At 45.0% G+C, this 20,934-nt stretch overlaps 1 protein-coding gene across 1 annotated transcript in view; it reads right to left on the reverse strand.

Annotated features, from left to right (window-relative positions):
• slc7a9 (solute carrier family 7 member 9) overlaps positions 1-20,934 on the reverse strand; it is a 109,038-nt gene that overhangs the window by 31,982 nt on the left and 56,122 nt on the right. Inside the window, exons 6-7 of the mRNA XM_085991577.1 lie at positions 5,625-5,724; positions 5,325-5,369 (exon numbers count right to left, since the gene is read on the reverse strand). Coding sequence (XP_085847703.1) covers positions 5,325-5,369; positions 5,625-5,724 — 145 coding nt within the window. The remainder of the gene's footprint in view (positions 1-5,324; positions 5,370-5,624; positions 5,725-20,934) is intronic.

Here is a 20,934-nt window from a genome sequence, read left to right on the forward strand (position 1 = left end):
CCTCTGGCTTTGGAGAATGTGGAGACTGGCGTCGAGGTCAGCTCTCTGCTTCATCACACTAGCGTCGAGGTCAGCTCTCTGCTTCATCACACTAGCTTCTTTTTCAGCGAAGGACAATTGAGCCTGGGCAGCTTTTGCCTTGGCATGTGCTTTGGTGGCTGCAGAAGCTGTCGATGACGATGGTCTGCTGGACCGCCGAGATGATCTAGAGGATGCTTTAGAGGACTGTGACTTGGCATCATTTGCTCGAAGAGGCTCATGCTTCTCGGTTGGCTGGTCGACGTCCTCTATGGTATATTGTCTTCCTGAGCGTAGACTCATGGTAGCTGAGTGGTATCTTCTTGTGCCTGAGCCCGCTGTGCTGTTGTCTTTTCACTATTCTGCCCTTGCAGCGCATTCCTATGCCGAGCTAGACAGGTAGCTAACAACTTGATATCTTCCCATAAAAATCACAAGGCTTGACTTTTCTTGTAAACTTTACTGAAAGATTCTTATCGTGAAACTGAAATACAATACAGAAATGGAAGCACACATTAGTATACAAGCACATAACTGATATGCATACACAAATTTAGGTACGCCTGAGCAACACAGTACATCTGGCATGTAACTTACCAAAACATGTGGAAACACAGCTTACTGTGAATATACATTTAGCAAACTGAAAGGCATTCTCTTTAAATTAACCCTGTACATAGTGCATCAAAATACAGCTACAAGTTAACCAGCTAGACAGAGAGCGAGCACTTCACGGCTAGCTGTGTAAGTTTGCTTACAGAGAAAAGTTACAAACTACACATTTTCTGCAAAATATAGTGTACACTAATCATCTATAACATTCTCAAGTACTTACAGACAAATAGTGTCCAAGGCTGGAGCATAACAAGAAAATAACTTCCCAGACCATGTGTGGCTGCAGGTCTGTGATATACAGTAGTTTACTGCACTTTACTGCGCTTTACCGCACTTGCTAGGTACCAAATATCCACTGGGTGGCGGCACACAATGGGAATCGACCCAAATTACTCAAACCCCTGAATTAACTGGAAAACGAACATAAATTCCTAAAGAAAGGTAGCACAGGGCCTATTAGGGACCATAAAGGTAACCTGTGTGTGGAAGCGGAAGACATGGGTATGGTTCTTAATTAATACTTTGCGTCTGTTTTCACAAAAGAGAGGGACGATGCAAACATTGCAATCGGAGGAGTAGTGTGAAATATTAGATGAAATAAACAGAATGAAAGAGGAAATATTTAAGGGGTTTAGCATCTTTGAAAGTGGATAAATCCCCAGGCCCGGATGAAATGTATCCCAGACTGTTGAGAGAAGTAAGAGAGGAAATAGCAGAGGCTCTGACCATCATTTCCCAATCCTCTCTGGCTACAGGTGTGGTGCCAGAGGATTGCTAATTGTTTAAAAAGGGGGAAAGGGATAGACTGAGTAATTATAGACCAGTCAGCCTAACCTTGGTGGTGGGAAAATTATTGGAAAAAATTCTGAGGGACAGGATAAATCTTCATTTAGAAAGACATGGATCATCAGGGACAGTCAGCATGGATTTGTTAAGGGAAGGTCATGTCTGACAAACTTGATTGAATTTTTTGAGGAGGTAACAAGGAGGGTCGATGAGGGTAGTGCATTTGATGTAGTCTATATGGATTTTAGCAAGGCTTTTGATAAGGTCCCGTATGGCAGACTGGTCATGAAAGTAAAAGCCCATGGGATCCAAGGCAAAGTGGCAAGTTGGATCCAAAATTGGCTCAGTGGCAGGAAACAAAGGGTAAAGGTCGAAGGGTGTTTTTGTGACTGGAAGGCTGTTTCCAGTGGGGTTCCGCAGGGCTCAGTACTGGATCCTTTGCTTTTTGTGGTATATATCAATGATTTGGACTTGAATGTAGGAAGTATGATTAAGAAATTTGCAGGTGATACAAAAATTGTCCGTGTGGTTGATAATAAAGAAGAAAGCCGTACTGCAGGAACATATCAATGGACTGGTCAGGTGGGCAGAACAGTGGCAAATGAAATTCAATCTGGAGAAGTGTGAGCTAATGCATTTGGGGAGGGCTAACAAGGCAAGGTAATACACTATAAATGGTAGGACACTATAAATGGTAGGACACTGGGAAGTGCAGAAGATCAGAGGGACCTTGGAGTGCATGTCTACAGATCCCTGAAGGTAGCAGGACAGATAGATAAGGTTATTAAGAAGGCATATGGGATACTTGCCTTTATTAGCCGAGGCATAGAATATAAGAGCAGAGAGGTTATGCTTGAACTGTATAAAACACTAGTTAGGCCGCAGCTAGAATACTGCGTGCAGTTCTGGTCACCACATTACAGGAAGGATGTGATTGCACTAGAGTGGGTGCACAGGAGATTTGTGAGGATGTTGCCTGGGCTGGGGAATTTTAGCTATGAGGAAAGATTGGATAGGCTGGGGTTGTTTTCTTTGGAACAGAGGAGGCTGAGGGGAGACCTAATTGAGGTGTGTAAAATTATGAAGGGCCTAGATAGAGTGGATAAGAAGGACCTATTGCCCTTAGCAGAGGGGTCAATAACCAGGGGGCATAGATTTAAATTAATTGGTTGGAAGTTTAGAGGGGATTTGAGGAGAAATCTTTTTCTGGAATCTGGAACTCACTGCCTGAAAGGGTGGTAGAGGCAGAGACTCTCATCACATTTAAAAAGTACTTGGATATGCATTTGAAGTGCCATAACCTACAAGGCTACGGACCAAGTGCTGGAAAGTGAGATTAGAATAGACAGGGCTTGATGGCCGGTGCGGACGCGATGGGCTGAAGGGCCTCTTTCTGTGCTGTATAACTCTACGGGGTCGATTTTCCTAAAGCTGTCGGGAAGGAGGCGGGACTACAATTTTCATGTTTTAGTCCCACCTACATCGATGTTCGGCCAATCCACGCGATTTTCCCTTGATTGACCTTGTTAAGCCCGCCCAGCGGGCTCAGCAGGCCAATTAAGGGCCACCCGGCAACAGGTGACATCACAGACTGAAATTTCATCTGTCAAGAGGTGTTGACAGATGAAATATCAGTGTTTCACAGCTGTTTGAAGCTGTCAAACACTGGGAGTCTGACTTCTAACCTGAGTCCTTCTACACAGACTCAGTTAGAACTGTCACCGGCAATGAAAGCTGCAGGCTGTCACTTTTGACAGATCGCAGCCATTTTGCTTTCAGTGCTGGCTGAGTGATGGACTCCCGAAACCTAGAGGAAGAAAGGCTGTTAAGGTAAGTACAGGTAATTTAAACTTCTTTACACACTTTAGACACACCAAACACACTTACCTTTGCACTCATGCACCCATCACTCACCTGAACACCGACATCGCGACCCCTCCAAGTCCTTCAACCCGACGGCCCGACTCCTCTAACCTGGCGTGGTTTGGAGCCATTGGGAATCCCACACGACACCCCTCAAAATAGGGATTAGGCTAAAAACTGCCTGTTAACTACCTGTTAACAGGCAGTTAATTGGCACTAATCCCTTCCTGCCGCGGGTCCCAGTGCGGGGCGGGTACCCGCCTCCCCTGAAACTTACGTGGAGGCGGGTTTTGGGCAGGATGGTGTCGGGACCCCCGAAATTGGGATTTCCCCCCCCTCACGCCTGAAACCCCACCTGACGGCTCCAGGAAAATCTACTCCTATGACTCTATGATACAAAACTTTAAGCTGCTTTATTTCACAGACCACAAGTGAATGTGCAGAATACAAGTTATGATCAAATCTCACTTTAATCCCACTAACTGCAGCTCTTTCCTCATGAACTAGAAAAATAGTAGGCATACACCACACTATCTCTATTAGATGGCTCGTTTAAATTTTCCTGATCAGCCTTCTGATCCTGACCGACCCTGGGCTTGAGAAGAATGTGTTTTCCCGTTACTGGGCTCGGCTTCCTGCCCAGACCTAGCTGGCTGGCTGGCTGACTGCCCATGTGTCCCTTTGGCCTTTTCTCTCTGTCTTCCCAGCCAGTAGCAGAGCAGACCCTCTGACTTCTTCCCCATTGTGATTTGCCAATTGACCTGTAATAAAACCAGCTACCTCTCCTTCCCCCCCCCTTTCGGTTGTGGGATCAAAGGAAACATCTCTTGCTATTCTGAAAATGAGTATGGGCCATCCTCGCTTAATGGGTTTATGATCAAACAATCGACCCTCGCTGTCTCAGTTTGAAGTAGATAGTCAGCCACAACATCCCACAAACTGGCTCATCTAGCTTTAATACTTACAGCCTGTGGCTTTTTAAAAAAACCTATGTGAATTCACTTTGTTTTAAAATGCAACATATATATACCTTAAATCCTTTCCGTGAAGAACAAGTTCAAAAATCCAGAAACATGGCACATTATCTACATTCAATTTTCTCAATTTTTAAAATAAGGTCCATTTTGTGGGTACCCATGCTATATACGCAGGAACAAATGGTCTTATTAGCTGTCCATCAGTATAAAAAGGGAACTCCTCTGTACCTGTGTAAGTCCGGATTAGAGGATGTCAGTCTTTCATTTGAGAAGTAAGACCAGCAATTTGTATTTAGCTCTTGCTTCCATACTGAACAAAATTTCTTCCTACCACCACAAGTTCCTCCTGACTAAAATGTTAATTCTTATAGTTGAAGAACAAACTTGCATTTAAATAGCATCTCATCATATCTCCAAGATGTCCCAAAGCACTTCATAACCAATAAATTACTTTTGAAATGCAGTTACTGTTGTTATGTAGACAACACAGATCGAAAATGAGATGAATGACCTGTTAATCTATTTGTATTGCGATTGGTTGAAGGAGGAGCAATATTTAGGACACTGGGAGAAAAATCATGCTCTTCGAATGTTGGTATGGGATACTTTATGTCCAACTAAACCACTGGAACAGGCAAGAGAGCCTTAGTTTAACATCTCATTTAATTGACATCCTCTGATGCTGTAGCAGTCCATCAGTACTGTCATGCTAGATTATATTCTCATATATTGAAGTGGCTTGAACCCTCTAATGATTTTGCACTATTAATGTTGATTGTTGTTGTGTAGTCCAAATGTTTTTTTAAATTTCCTATGCATTTTATCATTTTAGGAACATAAGAATTAGGAGCAGGAGTAAGCCATACGGCCCCTTGAGCCTGCTCCGCCATTCAATAAGATCATGGCGGATCTTCGATCTCAATGACACTTTCTCCCCCCGATCCCCATATCCCCCGATTCCCCTAGTGTCCAAAAATCTATCTCAGCCTTGAACATACTCAACGACTCCAGGCTAAGATAGATTTTTGGACTCGTGAGGAATCAAGAGCTGTAGGACTTTCTTACCTGTTGGGATTCTTCAGTTCCTCTGTGATAAAGTTGAGCTGATTCCTAGAAAAGACAGATGTAAGCATAATATGAATCTTTAATATTAACAATGAATGAAATTTGTTTCCTGTGCCAGATTACTTCAAATATTTCTATTATAGTTTAGAGATTATAGTTTTTAAGCATTTAAAATTGATGGGGATTATTAGTAAAAATTTATATTTTAGTGTATTGCATTAAGAGTTAAGCAGTTGATATCTACACAGTATCCATTGAGTCATAATAAAATAGAAAAACATGACTATGAAAGTCTCTTACCATCCATCATAAGCCCAAAGTCCATTATAAAATGCCAAACTAATAGAACCAAAGGAGGTTTGAGCTCCATCAAAGGAATTTTTAAAGTTCTGTGTATTTCCTGCAAAGATGAATAGTGCATTATATCCCAGAACTTTGATTTGAATGCTTGACTGATGCATTGTTTGTAACTTAAAGACTCACTATTATCACTAGTAAATTAGCTACAGTCATGCTGACTATTGAATAATTTTGCTCTGAATAGTACCTTATTTCTTTTGTAATTTGAGATCTTAATCCAAGTCTGTAGCCGATTAATCTGCAGTATTTCTGAGTTTATAACTAAAATATTCAAGTTAGTTGGAAAATTGCTAAAAAAAAAATGATGAGTAGCTACAAAGGTACATCCAGACATTTTTTTCAACATTTCAGAAAAGCTCTTGTTAAGTAATCATTAACAAACCCTTCTCTGTTACAATGGACATTAGTGATATTGGATAAATCATTGAATAAACTGATGTTTGTTTTTAGAGGCTTGCACTGTAGTTCATTAAACTGTTAGTCCAGTTCACCCATCACCCCTGTGCTCACTGACCTACATTGACCAGTTAAGCAATGCCTCAATTTTAAAAATGCTCATCCTTGCTTTCAAATCTCTCCATGACTGCCCCTTTCTATCGCTGTAATCTCCTCCAGCCCTACAACATAGAAACATAGAAAAATAGGAGCAGGAGTAGGCCATTCGGCCCTTCGAGCCTGCTCCACCATTCAATATGATCATGGCTGATCCTCTATCTTAATACCATATTTCCGCTCTGTCCCCAAAACTCTTGATGCCTTTTGTGTCTAGAAATCTATCTATCTCCTTCTTAAATATATTCAGTGACTTGGCCTCTACAGACTTCTGTGGTAGAGAATTCCACAGGTTCACCACCCTCTGAGTGAGGAAATTTCTCATCTCGGTCCTAAATGTCCTACTGTAGGAGTCGCTGGAAATCAACAAACTGCGAGACTTTCGTAGCAGCAAAGAAAAACGCATGTTAGCTTTATTAACTCTTCGCATGGACTGAGGTACTCGACCTCGTCGCGGGGCTATAACGTCATCTCACAATCGACGACTCTTAAAGGGACCCTGCCCCGATAACCCAACCAAGTTCCGTACATAACGTGGAGCGATAACAACATTAGCTATACATAATGAATTGTGTTACTGTCCCTATGTGGTCTCCGCCACATACGTCCCCCCAGAATTCACTAGAACTGGCAATGTCAGTCGTTGAGGGGCCTGGATCACACAGCCGAAACGCCTCCTTAAGTCCGGGGCAGGGACCGGGGGGGTCGCAGGAGGGTTCCCGGGCGCTCGGTGGTGGACTGAGGGTGCAGAAGCTGGAGGTTGGCCCTGCCGCGGGGGCTGAGCCAACCCAATGGGTCGGTCCAGATCCAGGTGGGCCAGCTTAAGATGGTCCACGGAAATGTAGTCCGGCTTACCGCCGACATCCACCACGAAGGCCTTGTCCCCGGCTTCCAGGACGTGGAATGCTCCGTCGTAGGGTGGGTGAAGAGGTCCCCGGTGGGCGTCGTGGCGGACGAAAACGTACTCCGCCACACGAAGGTCGGGCGGAACGTGGGACTGAGGGAGACTGTGCTGTGACATGGGCACCGGCGCGAAAACTTTGGCGTTGTCCAGGAAGGCAGACCGCTGACTGGCTGCGGACCAAGGGTCCGTGGCGTTGGGGACGAAATCCCCGGGAATCTGCAGCGGCTGCCCGTCGACGAGCTCGGCAATCGAGGACTGGAGGTCCTCCTTGGGTGCGGTCCTGAGTCCCAGCATGACCCACGGGAGTCTGTCGATCCAACTGTCGTCCCGGAGGCTGGTCTGGAGCGCGGCCTTCATGGAGCGATGAAACTGTTCACACAGCCCGTTAGCCTGAGGGTGGTATGCCGTGGTGCGGTGGAGTCTCAACGCGAGGCCTTGGGCGACAGCGTTCCAGAGCTCCGACGTGAACTGGGGCCCCCGGTCGGAGGAGACTTCAGATGAGGCGCCGAACCGGGCGACCCAAGTGTTGATGAACGCCCGAGCCACATCAGCGGACGTTGTTGACGACAGCGGGACGGCTTCTGGCCATCGGGTGGTTCTGTCGACCATCGTGAGGAGGTGGGTGAACCTGCGGGAGGGCGGCAGGGGCCCCACCAGGTCCACGTTAACACGGTCGAACCGCCTCTCAGGCACCGCGAAAGGTGCCAACGGGGCCTTAGTATGGCGATGCACTTTCGAGCGCTGGCATACCACGCAGGTATTGGCCCAGTCACGAACGTCCTTCTTGAGCCCGTGCCAGACGAACTTAGCCACCACCAGCTTCTGTGACGGCTTCCTGCCCGGGTGGGAAAGGCTATGGACGGCGTCGAAAACCTGCCATCTCCACCCATTGGGCACGACGGGGCGTGGCTGCCCAGCGGAGACGTCGCACAGGAGCGTGGTGCCGGCATCGTCAAATGCGACGTCCGCTAACTGAAGGCCCGTGACAGCCGTCCTGTAGGCCTGGACGTCCGGGTCGGAGGCCTGGTCGGCCGCCATGCGGGTGTAGTTGATGCCAAGGTTTACGGCACTGGCGACGGCCCGGGAGAGACAGTCGGCGACAGGGTGTCTTTCCCAGCCACATGCTGGATGTCCGTCGTGAACTCGGAGACGAAGGAAAGCTGGTGTTGTGTCTCCTTGTGTTCTTATTACTATGTAATACAGACACTTTTAACTCATTTAGTTTACGACTTTCACTCAGTTGTATTTGTAATGTATACAACATTGAAGGGTCTACTTTGTTTTGCGGATGTACATCCTTAGTTGCGAGCGTATATAACAGACGCGTATCTATTTGTATAGTCAGTGCCGAGGTTCCAGTTACCCAGTAAAGATCACTTGAAGTTACTCTCAGTCTGTGTTGCTTTATTATTTTATGTAGTTGTGTATAGCGGTACAAACACAACAAATTGGCGACGAGAATTATGAACCTACGTCTTCCTATTCTGGCATCGCATCCAGAGGACACTGAAATTTGGAAAAAAGGAGCGAGAAGGTAGAGAAAACGGAGCACGCTTGCTAAGCTAGGCAGGGGATACATAAGTCAAGTGAAAAGTGCACAGGACTTGCATGACGCTAGCTAACTAGTAAAGAAAGAAAAACGGGTTTGGAAAAAAGGCGATGATTGGCACTATTGCAGCATTTGATAGCAGCATTGAAGACTGGGCAACTTACATTGAAAGAGTGGAGTTGTACTGTGAGGCTAACGGAGTGGAGGTAGAAAAGAAAGCCACTGTTTTGCTGAGTGTTATGGGCGCAAAGACATACGGGCTGCTACGTAGTTTATTAACACCTGAAAAGCCAGCAAACAAAACATTCAAACAAATAGTGGACACACTCCAAGACCATTTAAGCCCCAAACCACTGCTCATAGCCGAAAGATTTAAATTCCATAAACGGAACCAGAGCAAAAATGAAAGCATTTCTGAATATTTGGCAAAGCTGCGCAAATTATCAGAACATTGCCAATTTAGAGTGGGCTTATCAGGCGCATTGAGGGACAGATTTGTGTGTGGCATGCAAAATGAAAGCACACAAAAGAAGCTCCTGCTTGAAAAAGACCTCACATTGGAGAAGGCTCTAAGTATTGCAATATCAATGGAAGCAGCAGAACGTGGCGCTTTAGAAATTCAACAAAAATCCCTGGAATATTCAACTAATAAAATGTCACTGAAACAAGAAAAGAAGTGCTATCGCTGTGGCAAAATGTCACATGACCACAATGACTGTTGGTTTAAAGATAAAGACTGCAGACGAGGGCACATTGAAAGGGTCTGCAAAGCAAAGAAGAAGCCGAAAACTGATACAATACAGAGTAACAAAAAGGTACATCAAGTGACTGAAAACAAGAAACCTTTCAAAGAGAGATACAAGAAGGTACACTACGCGACTGGAGACAGTTCAGATAAAGAAAAAAGTGACACAGACTCCGAGGAAGAGGATCTGGCTTGTCTAAAACTACACAGTGTGAAAGAGACAGGGGATCACAGAATAATATGGGTTACTCCAGAAGTGGCAGGAGTTAGGCTGAAAATGGAGTTGGACACAGGCTCAGCTTTAATAGTGATCTCTGTACATGACTACAAACGACTGTTTTCACACATACCGCTAAGGCCAACTGAAGTACTGTTAAAGACATACACAGGACAAAGAGTGTGCCCCAAAGGTAAAATAAAAGTGACAGTGACATACAAAGAAAAAAAAATACCGCAATTGAACCTCTATGTAGTGGAAAATGGAGGACCACCATTGCTGGGACGCGAATGGCTCAGGAAAATACAGTTGGATTGGCACACCATCCAAGCACTGTTTGTGTCAGCAAAGGAGGACAGCAACGCAACTCCTGTGAGACTGTCAAAAATACTCTCTGACTCTCAGGAAGTGTTCAAGAAGGGAATAGGAACACTTAAGGGCATGAAAGCAAAAATTAAGATTGAGGACAACGCAAATCCAAAGTTCCACAAGGCCAGACCAGTGCCTTATGCAATTCGCCCTTCAGTAGAAGCAGAGCTGGAGAACTTGGAGCAGTTAGGGGTCCTGTCCAAGGTGGATTGGAGTGAATGGGCCACACCTATAGTTCCAGTGATGAAGAAAACCTCCAGCACAAAACCAGGAAAGCCAAGAAAAGTGCACATCTGTGGAGACTTTAAAGTGACTGTTAACCCAGTCCTCCACACAGTACAGTACCCATTGCCTCGCATTGAGGACATCTTTGCTTCCCTGTCAAGAGGGGAACGCTTCACAAAGATTGACTTGGCCCAGGCCTATCTCCAAATGGAAATTGATGATGCATCAAAGAAGTACCTGACAATAAATACGCACAAAGGCCTTTACCAGTACAATCGGCTGGTATTCTGAATAGCATCAGCTCCTGCAATCTGGCAAAGGGCAATGGACCAAGTCCTGCAGGGGATTCCAGGTACTCCGTGTTATCTTGATGACATCATCATTACTGGCAAGAATGACAACGACCACCTTTCCAACCTCGAACAGGTGCTCATCAGGTTACGGGAGTATGGGCTTTGAGCGAACCGAGACAAGTGTGAGTTTTTCAAAAAGGAAATCTCATACTGTGGACATGTGATTGATAAGGACGGTTTACACAAGTCTCCAGACAAGATTGAAGCTGTGATTAATGCACCAACACCTGAAAATGTGTCTCAGTTGAGATCATATCTTGGACTGGTGAACTACTATCACAAGTTCTTGCCCAACCTATCAACAGTGTTACATCCACTAAATGCACTGCTACAGACAGGGTCAGAATGGAAGTGGAGTGACAGCTGTGAACAAGCTTTTCAAGAGAGTAAAAGACTCATTACTTCAGAAGAGGTGCTAGCTCACTTTGACCCATCCTTACCTATTCGACTGGCATGTGATGCTTCACCCCATGGCATTGGTGCTGTGTTGTCACATAAGTTCCCAGACGGCTCAGAAAGACCAATAGCCTTTGCCTCAAGATCATTGACTACAACTGAACGCAATTATGCACAGATTGACTGAGAGGCCCTCAGCCTTGTGTGGGGAGTCAAGAAATTCAACCACTACTTGTATGGTCAACAGTTTACACTGTTAACTGACCACCAGCCTCTCGTTTCAATCTTCAACCCAAGGAAGTGCATTCCAGTGATGACGGCACAACGGCTACAGCGATGGTCACTCTTCCTAGGGGCTCACCTGTATGACATTGAATACAAGGGGACCAAGCAACATGGCAACGCCGATGGTTTGTCACGTTTACCACTGCCGACCTCAGAGAGAACTACAACAGTTGACTCAACAGAGGTATTTCACACAACAATAGTTGAGCAGCTACCAGTGACAAACTCCCTCATTGAAAGAGAAACACGCAATGACCCTACATTGTCAAAAGTTTATGACATCACTGTGAAGGGATGGCCAGCGCATGGTGACTCATTGTTTCCAGCATTCTCAGCTAGGAGGGAGCAATTATCAGTGTGTCGGGGAACACTGATGTGCGGCTCACGAGTTGTGATTCCTCCCAAGCTTCGTAACCGAGTGCTAGATGAACTGCATGAAGGCCACTTAGGTACGGTAAAGATGAAAAGCCTTGCCCGTGGATACGTGTGGTGGCCGGGAATTGACAAACAGATCGAGGACCTGACAAAGAGCTGCTCAGGATGTCAATATGTCCAGAACGCACCACCACAAGCCCCTCTCCATCCATGGGAATGGCCCTCATCACCATGGCAACGTGTGCACATCGACTTTGCTGGACCGTTCATGGACTCCATGTTCTTGATTGCAGTCGATGCACATTCCAAATGGCCCGAGGTCATTAAAATGAAATTAACCACATCTGAAAAGACCATTTCAGTTCTGAGGACCATGTTTGCTAGAAATGGCCTACCAGAACAAATCTGCACAGACAATGGACGACAATTTGTCTCTGACGAATTCCAAGGGTTCATGAGGAAAAATGGAATCAAGCACTACACATCTGCCCCGTACCATCCAGCTACAAATGGCTTGGCAGAAAGATTCGTACAGACTTTCAAGAAGGCCATCAAAGCAATGTACAGCGAGAGTCTACCACTGCAACACAAAATAGACAATTTCCTCTTTGCTTATCGGAACGCAGTACACGCAGCCACTAATCAGACTCCAGCGATGATGTTTCTGAACAGGAACCTGAGATCTCGCATGGACCTTCTTAAACCGAATGTACGTCGTGATGTAGCAAACAAACAGTTCAAACATTTGAATGCTAAGCCAACAAGAAGCTTCAGTGTGGGACAGTCAGTTCTTGCTCGTGATTTCCGGATGGAAAAGTGGCAACCAGGGACAATATCCACAAGAGAGGGACCACTGATGTATACTGTGGATGTGGGAGAGAACGTTTTGAGACGTCATGTGGACCAAATTCTGGATGTTCAGGTGGAAGACACCCCTATACCTCGCCCAGACTCAGCTGACATGGAAACAGACACTCCTGATTCATCAGCATCAGCACCAGCCTCATTCACAGCTGAGAGCTCTACCTGTGCTGATAGCTCACCTGATGCAACTGTACCTGTACAGTCTCATTCTCCAAAGCAAAAGAGTCTGGAGAGACGTTACCCAGAGAGGCAGAGGAGGCCTCCCCAGAGACTTGACTTGTAAAAGGGCTGTTAACAAAATAAAATGTTATGTTGGAATTTGAATTTTGTTACTTTTAAGAAAACCAAAAGGTTACTGTAAAGACAGGCTCTGTATGTTAATTATAGAAATTTTGCGTTAATCTAAAGGGGGAGGAAGTGTAATGTATACAACATTGAAGGGACTACTTTGTTTTGCGGATGTACGTCCTTAGTTGCGAGCGTATATAACAGACGCGTATCTATTTGTATAGTCAGTGCCGAGGTTCCAGTTACCCAGTAAAGATCACTTGAAGTTACTCTCAGTCTGTGCTGCTTTATTATTTTATGTAGTTGTGTATTAGCGGTACAAACACAACAGTATTCTTGCTTTTATGATGTTGCTGCCGCATGGTGCGGAGTGATACAAGATGTCCGACCTTGCACTGCGCACTGCCTTTCACAGTGTGCCACATAGCAATATAAATACAGTAACCAAAGTATTTCCATATAACGATGTAACAAGTAGTTCCATTTAATGAAGTAATAATATAACAATGTAACATCCCTCTTTATCAAAAAAAAATAAAACATGAAATTTAATTTAATTAAAAAATATATTATATCTAAACTATTATTATCAAATACAAAGAATCGTGAGTTTTCTTTTCTTATTCGCGATATCGCTCAGGTGGTTGGATATTGTCCCTCCATCTTGTGGATTTGGTGGTGACCACTCCTCTCTGCGGTGTTTTGGTGTGTTCCGCTCTTGTTGTTGCTGTCACACTTGGAGTTGGAGTGTGCATGCTCGTGGTTGTTTGATTTGTTGCGCTTGTTTCTGGCATTGTACTGCTTGTGGTAGCTGGTGTTGTCAATGTTGCTGATGTTGTCTGCTGCTTAACCAGTTCAGGTGAAGGTCTGATGTGGAGTCTATTCCATCTGTATTGGATACCAGGTTCGGTCTCTACGAAGTAGGATCTTGGAGTATAAGCTTTTCCAATGACCTTGGCTGGATTCCAGGTTTTCAACACCGGGTCTTGCACATGCACTGATTGCCCATTGAGCAATTCTGGTAGCATCTTTGCATGTTTGTCGTAATGTTTGCTCCCTACGACTTGTGCTTCTGCCAGCTTCTGTCTGAAGTCCTCCTGGTCCTGGGGAGGATATATTTTTGCTGGTAGGGTAGTCTTAAACTTCCTCCCATTCAGTAATTCTGCAGGTGATTTCATGTCTGCTTTCAGTGGTGTTGATCTGAGTGATAGGAGGGCAAGGTCTTGGCCTTCCCCCATCTCACTGCTTTTGATGAGCGCTCTCTTGACAGTCTGGATCTGTCTTTCGATGAACCCGTGTCCCCTTGGGAAATGTGGGGATGAGGTTACTATTTTGAACCCATACTTTTCTGCCAGAGCTCTGAATTCACTCGATGTGAACTGGGTTCCATTGTCACAGATTTCCAGGATTCCTTGTTCAGCAAACAAGCTCTTTGCGATTCTGGTGGTAGTTGTGGCTCTCGGATCTTTCATCCTGCTCACAAAAGGAAACTTGGAATAGTAATCTGTCACTATGAGATACCATTCTTGATTGCACATGAAGCGATCTGCCCCAACAGTGTGCCATGGTCTTGACGGTATTTCACTAGGTATCATCTCCTCTTTCTGTTGTGCATTTCTGTATTTCTGGCATATACCACATGCAGAAACCATCTGTTCGATATTTTTGTACATGCCTATCCAGTATACAGCTGATCTGGCTCTCGGCTTGCATTTCTCCATTCCCATGTGACCTTCGTGTATTAGATGGAGAAGTTCTGTCTGCATCGTCTTTGGCACGATGATCCTCGATCCAGCAAGGAGAATACCGTCTTCTATTGCGATGTCGTCTCTAATCGTCCAGTATTGACGAATTGTCACCTGTACCTGCTGGATTCTCTCCGGCCACCCCTGTATCACTTGTTGTGTGGATAGTTGCAATTCCTCATCTTTGCTAGTCTCATCTCTGATTTGACTGAGCTTTGTAGGGGTAACACTCACTAGGTGGTGGATTTTTACTGTTAGACCCTCCACCTCGTGTTTCTCATATGGTGACAATCGAGACAACGCATCATTGCCTTTCCTGGCTTATATTTAAGCGTGAAGTCGTAGCTTTGGAGCCTTAGAAGTAGTCTTTGCAGTCTTGCAGGTGCTTTGCACAGATTCTTCTTGTAGATCTGTTCTAGTGGACGATGGTCACTCTCTATTGTAAACTGCCTTCCATAAAGGTATGTATGGAATTTCTCGCATCCATACACTACTGCTAATAGTTCTCTTTCTATGTTGGCGTATCTCGTCTCGGCTGACGTCAAGGCCTTTGATGCGAAAGCTATTGGCTTTGCTTCCTGCACAAGAGCTGCCCTTAGTCCTCTGGTAGAAGCGTCTACTTGTAGAGTGACTGGTTTTCTTCTGTCATAATATGACAGACTTGTTTCTTTGCACAACAATTCTTTAAGTTGTTTGAAATTCCTTTCATGTGATTCAGACCACTGGTATTCGGCATCTTCTTTCATTAGCTCTCTGAGATTTGTTGTATGTTCCGACATGTTTGGGATGAAAGAACTCATGTATTGGACCAAGCTGAGGTAACTCCTCAGCTCTTTCTTATCTTTGGGTGGTTTCATTTCAGCAGTCGCCGCAATCTTCTCAGGACTTGGCTTGACTCGACTCCCTCTGGTGTGTAAATCATACCGAAGAATTGGCATTCCTTGACTTTAACTATGCACTTATCGGCATTTAACTTGATGCCAGCCTTCCTGGTACGCTCCATGGCCTCATGTAGGTGCATATCATGGTCTCTTTCATCTGTTCCATAGATCTGAATATCATCAGCTATTCCTATAGCTCCTCCACAGCCTCTGTATGTCTTGTCTACTTTCTGTTGAAAGATATCTTGACTGACCTTTAACCCGAATGGTAGCCGCAGGAATTTGTACCGCCCAAATGGTGTGTTGAATGTTGTCAGTGTTGTTGATTCCTCATCCAACTTCACGTTCCAATATCCATTTCTGGCATCTAGTTTTGAGAAAACCTTGGCTCCTGCCAGTGATGGCGTAATCTCCTCTAGCGTTGGGGTGGGATAGTGGTCCCTCTTTATCGCCTGGTTTAGATCTTTGGGGTCCAAACATATTCTGAGACGCCCGTTTAGCTTTTCTTGTACCACAATTGAGTTTACCCAGTCTGTGGGTTCAGTGACCTTTACGATCACTCCCTTTTCTTCCATCTCCTTTAGCTCTCTTTCAAGCTTTGTCTTCAGCTCAATGGGTACTTTTCGTGGAGCACGGGTAACGGGCTTTACCTCTGGATCGATGGTGATGTGGTCGGCGGGAATCACGAGCGGCAGAGCGGGGCTATAAAAGGCCCCAAGAGACCAGCTAAGGCCTCACAGCGTCGGCGGGAAACTCCAGCGGCAGAGCGGGTCTATAAAAGGCCCCAGAGACCAGGTAAGGCCTCACAGCGTCGGCGGGAATCTCGAGCGGCAGAGCGGGGCTATAAAAGGCCCCAGAGACCCAGGTAAGGCCTACCAGTCTCGGAACTCGGAAGGAAGGAGACAGGTAAAAAGTAATCCAAGTGTGACGTCACCAGAAAGTGGGTAAGTGATTGGTTGGTGAGTATTTCTCCCTTTTGAAGCTTAAATCTCTTTGGTTTATAGTTTCTAAGGTGTGATATTCACCATCTAGAATCGGGGCAGAGGGTATTTAAGAATAATATTAATAAATTTAATTAATTACATAGAATGGGAGATCAGGTGATGTGTTGCTGCTGCAATATGTGGGAGCTGGTGGACACCATTGATGCTCACGGTGATCACATTTGCAGTAAGTGTTGGCTGCTCGAGGAATTCTGGCTCCATGTTGAAGAGCTGGAGTCCGAGCTTCAAACACTGAGACACATCAGGGAGGGGGAGAGTTACCTGGACTCTGTGTATCACGAGGTATTCACACCAATTAGCTTAATTAATTCAGATGTAGTCCGTGGCCAGGGTCAGGATGGTGTGACTAGAAGTGAGGCAAGTACGGGGATCCAGGAGGTAGTGTTGGAGGAGCCGCAGCCCTTGCACTTGTCCAACAGGTTCGAGGCTCTTACTCCCTGTGAGGTTGGGAACAGGGACTGCGGGGAGGATGAGCAACCTGGCCACAGCACCGTGGAGCAGGGGGCCATTCAAGTGGGGGGAGTTAAAAGAAATGTTGTAGTGGTAGGGGATAGTATCATTATGGGGATAGATAGAGTTCTTTGCAACCGAGAGCGACAGTCCCGAAGGCTGTGTTGCCTGCCCGGTGCCAGGGTTAAGGACATCTCCTCTGGACTGGAGAGAAACTTGGAGTGGGAGGGGGGAGGATCCAGTTGTCGTGGTCCATGTTGGTACCAACGACATAGATAGGACAAGGAAGGAGGTTCTGCTGAGGGAGTTTGAGCAGCTAGGGGCCAAATTAAAAAGCAGAACCACAAGGGGTCTGGATTATTACCTGAGCCACGAGCGAATTTGGCTAGGACAAATAAAATTAGAGAGTTAAATGCATGGCTCAAAGACTGGTGTGGGAGAAATGGGTTTTGCTTCCTGGGACACTGGCACCAGTACTGGGGCAGGAGGGAGCTGTTCCGTTGGGACGGGCTTCACTTGGCCAGTGCTGGGACTAGAGTCCTGGCGGATCATATAACTAGGGCTGTAGAGAGGGCTTTAAACTAACTAGTGGGGGGGAGGTTCCGAGAGAGCAAATAATAAAAATGACAACAGAGAAGGTCATAGACTTAGGTAGCAGTGGGGAAATTGAAAACCAGAGTGTGTCAGGAAGGGGCAGAAGGTATGGAGTAAAAGGTAAAGTAATAAAAAGGGCAAAAGCAGGAACTAAGTGTCACAAAACATATTTGAAAGTTCTCTATCTGAATGCACGTAGCATTCGTAACAAAATAGACGAGTTAATGGCACAAATAACTACATATGGGTATGATCTTGTGGCCATTACAGAAACATGGCTGCAGGGTGACAATGCCTGGGAATTAAACATACCAGGTTATTTAACGATCAGGAAGGACAGGCAGGAAGGAAGGGGAGGTGGGGTGGCTATGTTAATAAAGGAAGGAATCACTGTAATACAGAGAAATGATATTGGGTCAAAAGACCAGGATAATGAAACAGTTTGGGTGGAGATAAGGAATAATAAGGGGAAAAAAACACTAGTGGGCGTAGTCTATAGGCCTCCGAATAGTTGCAACTCTGTTGGACGGAGTATCAATCAGGAAATAGTTGAGGCTTGTAATAAGGGAACATCTATAATTATGGGGGATTTTAGCTATCATATTAATTGGACAAATCAAATTGGGCAGGGCTGCCTTGAGGATGAGTTCATTGAGTGTATTAGGGGTGGGTTTCTTGAGCAGTATGTAACTGAACCGACCAGGGGGCAAGCAACCTTAGATCTGGTCCTGTGTAACGAGACAGGATTAATTTTAAATGTCCTAGTAAAGGATTCCCTTGGAATGAGTGACCATAACATGGTTGAATTCCATATTCAATTAGAGGGTGAGAAGGTTGGATCTCAAACAAGCGTGCTAAGCTTGAATAAAGGAGATTGAAGGTATGAGAGCGGAATTGAGTAGAGTGGATTGGGAAAATAGATTAAAGGGTAAGACGATACATGATCAGTGGTGTACATTTAAGGAGTTATTTTACAACTTCCAAAAAATATATATTCCACTGAGAAGAAAAGGGTGTAAAAGAAAAGACAGCCATCCGTGGCTAAGTAAAGAAATTAAGGATAGTATTCGACTAAAAACAAGGGCATATAAAGTAGCCAAATCTAGTGGGAGGATAGAGGATTGGGAAAACTTTAAAAGACAGCAAAAAATAACAAAAAGATTGATTAAGAAAGGGAAGATAGATTATGAAAGTAAATTAGCAAAAAATATAAAAACAGATAGTAAGATTTTTTATAGTTATATAAAAAGAAAAAGGGTGGCTAAAGTAAATGTTGGTCCCTTAGAGGATGAGACCGGGAAATTAATGGTGGGAAATATGGAGATGGCAAAAACACTGAATGAATATTTTGCATCAGTCTTTACAGTAGAAGACACTAAGAATATCCCAGCACTGGACAAACAGGGGGCTATAGGGGGGGAGGAGCTAAACACGATCAAAATCACTAAGGAAGTGGTACTCGGTAAAATAATGGGACTCAAGGTGAATAAATCACCTGGACCTGATGGCTTACATCCTAGGGTCTTGAGGGAAGTGGCGGTAGGGATTGTGGATGCATTGGTAATAATTTTCCAAAACTCCCTGGACTCAGCAAAGGTCCCGGCAGACTGGAAAACTGCTAATGTAACACCCTTATTTAAAAAGGGCAGTAGACAGAAGGCTGGAAACTATAGACCGGTTAGCCTAACATCTGTGGTAGGTAAAATTTTGGAGTCCATTATTAAGGAGACAGTAACAGGACATTTGGATAATCATAATTTAATAGGACAAAGTCAGCATGGTTTTATGAAGGGGAAGTCATGTTTGACAAATTTGCTGGAGTTCTTTGAGGAAGTAACATATAGGGTGGATAAAGGGGAACCAGTGGACATAGTGTATTTAGACTTCCAAAAGGCATTTGACAAGGTGCCACACAAAAGATTATTGCTTAAGATAAAAAATCACGGGATTGGGGGTAATATTCTGGCATGGATAGAGGATTGGCTATCTAACAGAAGGCAGAGAGTTGGGATAAATGGTTCATTCTCAGACTGGAAATCAGTAACTAGTGGTGTTCCGCAGGGGTCAGTTCTGGGTCCCCAACTCTTTACAATCTATATTAACGATTTGGAGGAGGGGACCAAGTGTAACATATCAAAGTTTGCAGATGATACTAAGATGGGAGGGAAAGTAGTGAGTGAGGAGGACATAAAAAACCTGCAAGGGGACATAGACAGGCTAAGTAAGTGGGCAGAGATTTGGCAGATGGAATACAATACTGGAAAGTGTGAGGTTATGCACTTTGGCAGGAAAAATCGTAGAGCAAGTTATTATCTTAATGGCAAGAAACTGGAAAGTACTGAAGTACAAAGGGATCTGGGGGTCCTGGTGCACGAAACTCAAAAGGTTAGTATGCAGGTGCAGCAAGTGATTAAGAAGGCCAATGGAATGTTGGCTTTCATTGCTAGGGGGATAGAATATAAAAATAGGGAGGTATTGCTTCAGTTGTACAAGGTATTGGTGAGACCGCACCTGGAATACTGCGTACAGTTTTGGTGTCCATACTTAAGAAAGGACATACTTGCTCTCGAGTCAGTACAAAGAAGGTTCACTCGGTTAATCCCGGGGATGAGGGGATGGACATATGAGGAGAGGTTGAGTAGATTGGGACTCTACTCGTTGGAGTTCAGAAGAATGAGAGGCGATCTTATTGAAACATATAAGATTGTGAAGGGGTTGGATCGGGTGGATGCGGGGAGGATGTTCCCGATGATGGGTGAAACTAGAACTAGGGGGCATAGTCTTAGAATAAGGGGCTGCTCTTTCAAAACTGAGATGAGGAGGAACTACTTCACTCAGAGGGTGGTAGGTCCATGGAATATGCTGCCCCAAAAAGCTGTAGAAGCTACATCATTACATAAATTTAAAACAGAAATAGACAGTTTCCTAGAAGTAAAGAGAATTAAGGGTTATGGGGAATAACAACAGAAAATGCTGGAAAAACTCAGCAGGTCAGGCAACATCCGTGGAGAGAAATTTGAGTTGACGTTTCGGGGAGCGGGCAGGAATTTGGACATGAGTCTAGGTTCGGATCGGTCATGGCCCTGTGGGTAGCGGAGCGGGCCCAGGGGCCGTGTAGCCTGATCCTGCTCCTATTTCGTGTGTCTAATTCTGTTAGATTCAGGAGATGGTTCTGTGATAGTGGATTGGCGGTTAGGATCAGATCAGCCATGATCTTATTGAATGGCGGAGCAGGCTCGAGGGGCCGATTGGCCTACTCCTGCTCCTATTTCTTATGTTCTTATGTATTGGAAATCTCCAAAACATCCCACTGTGTCATCGAAACATTCCGGATACATGTCTATCTGATTTGTGGGCGATTCTCCAGCGGGGTGTTGCTGTCTATCCTCAGTGACGTTTCCGTCAGCTCGTGATTCACTGAGATCGAGAGCAATCTCAACTTCTCGCAGCTGTT

This window comes from Somniosus microcephalus, chromosome 6, assembly GCF_052327205.1.
Source record: "Somniosus microcephalus isolate GS21.2 chromosome 6, FLI_Smic_1.0, whole genome shotgun sequence".
Classification (NCBI taxonomy): domain Eukaryota; kingdom Metazoa; phylum Chordata; class Chondrichthyes; order Squaliformes; family Somniosidae; genus Somniosus; species Somniosus microcephalus.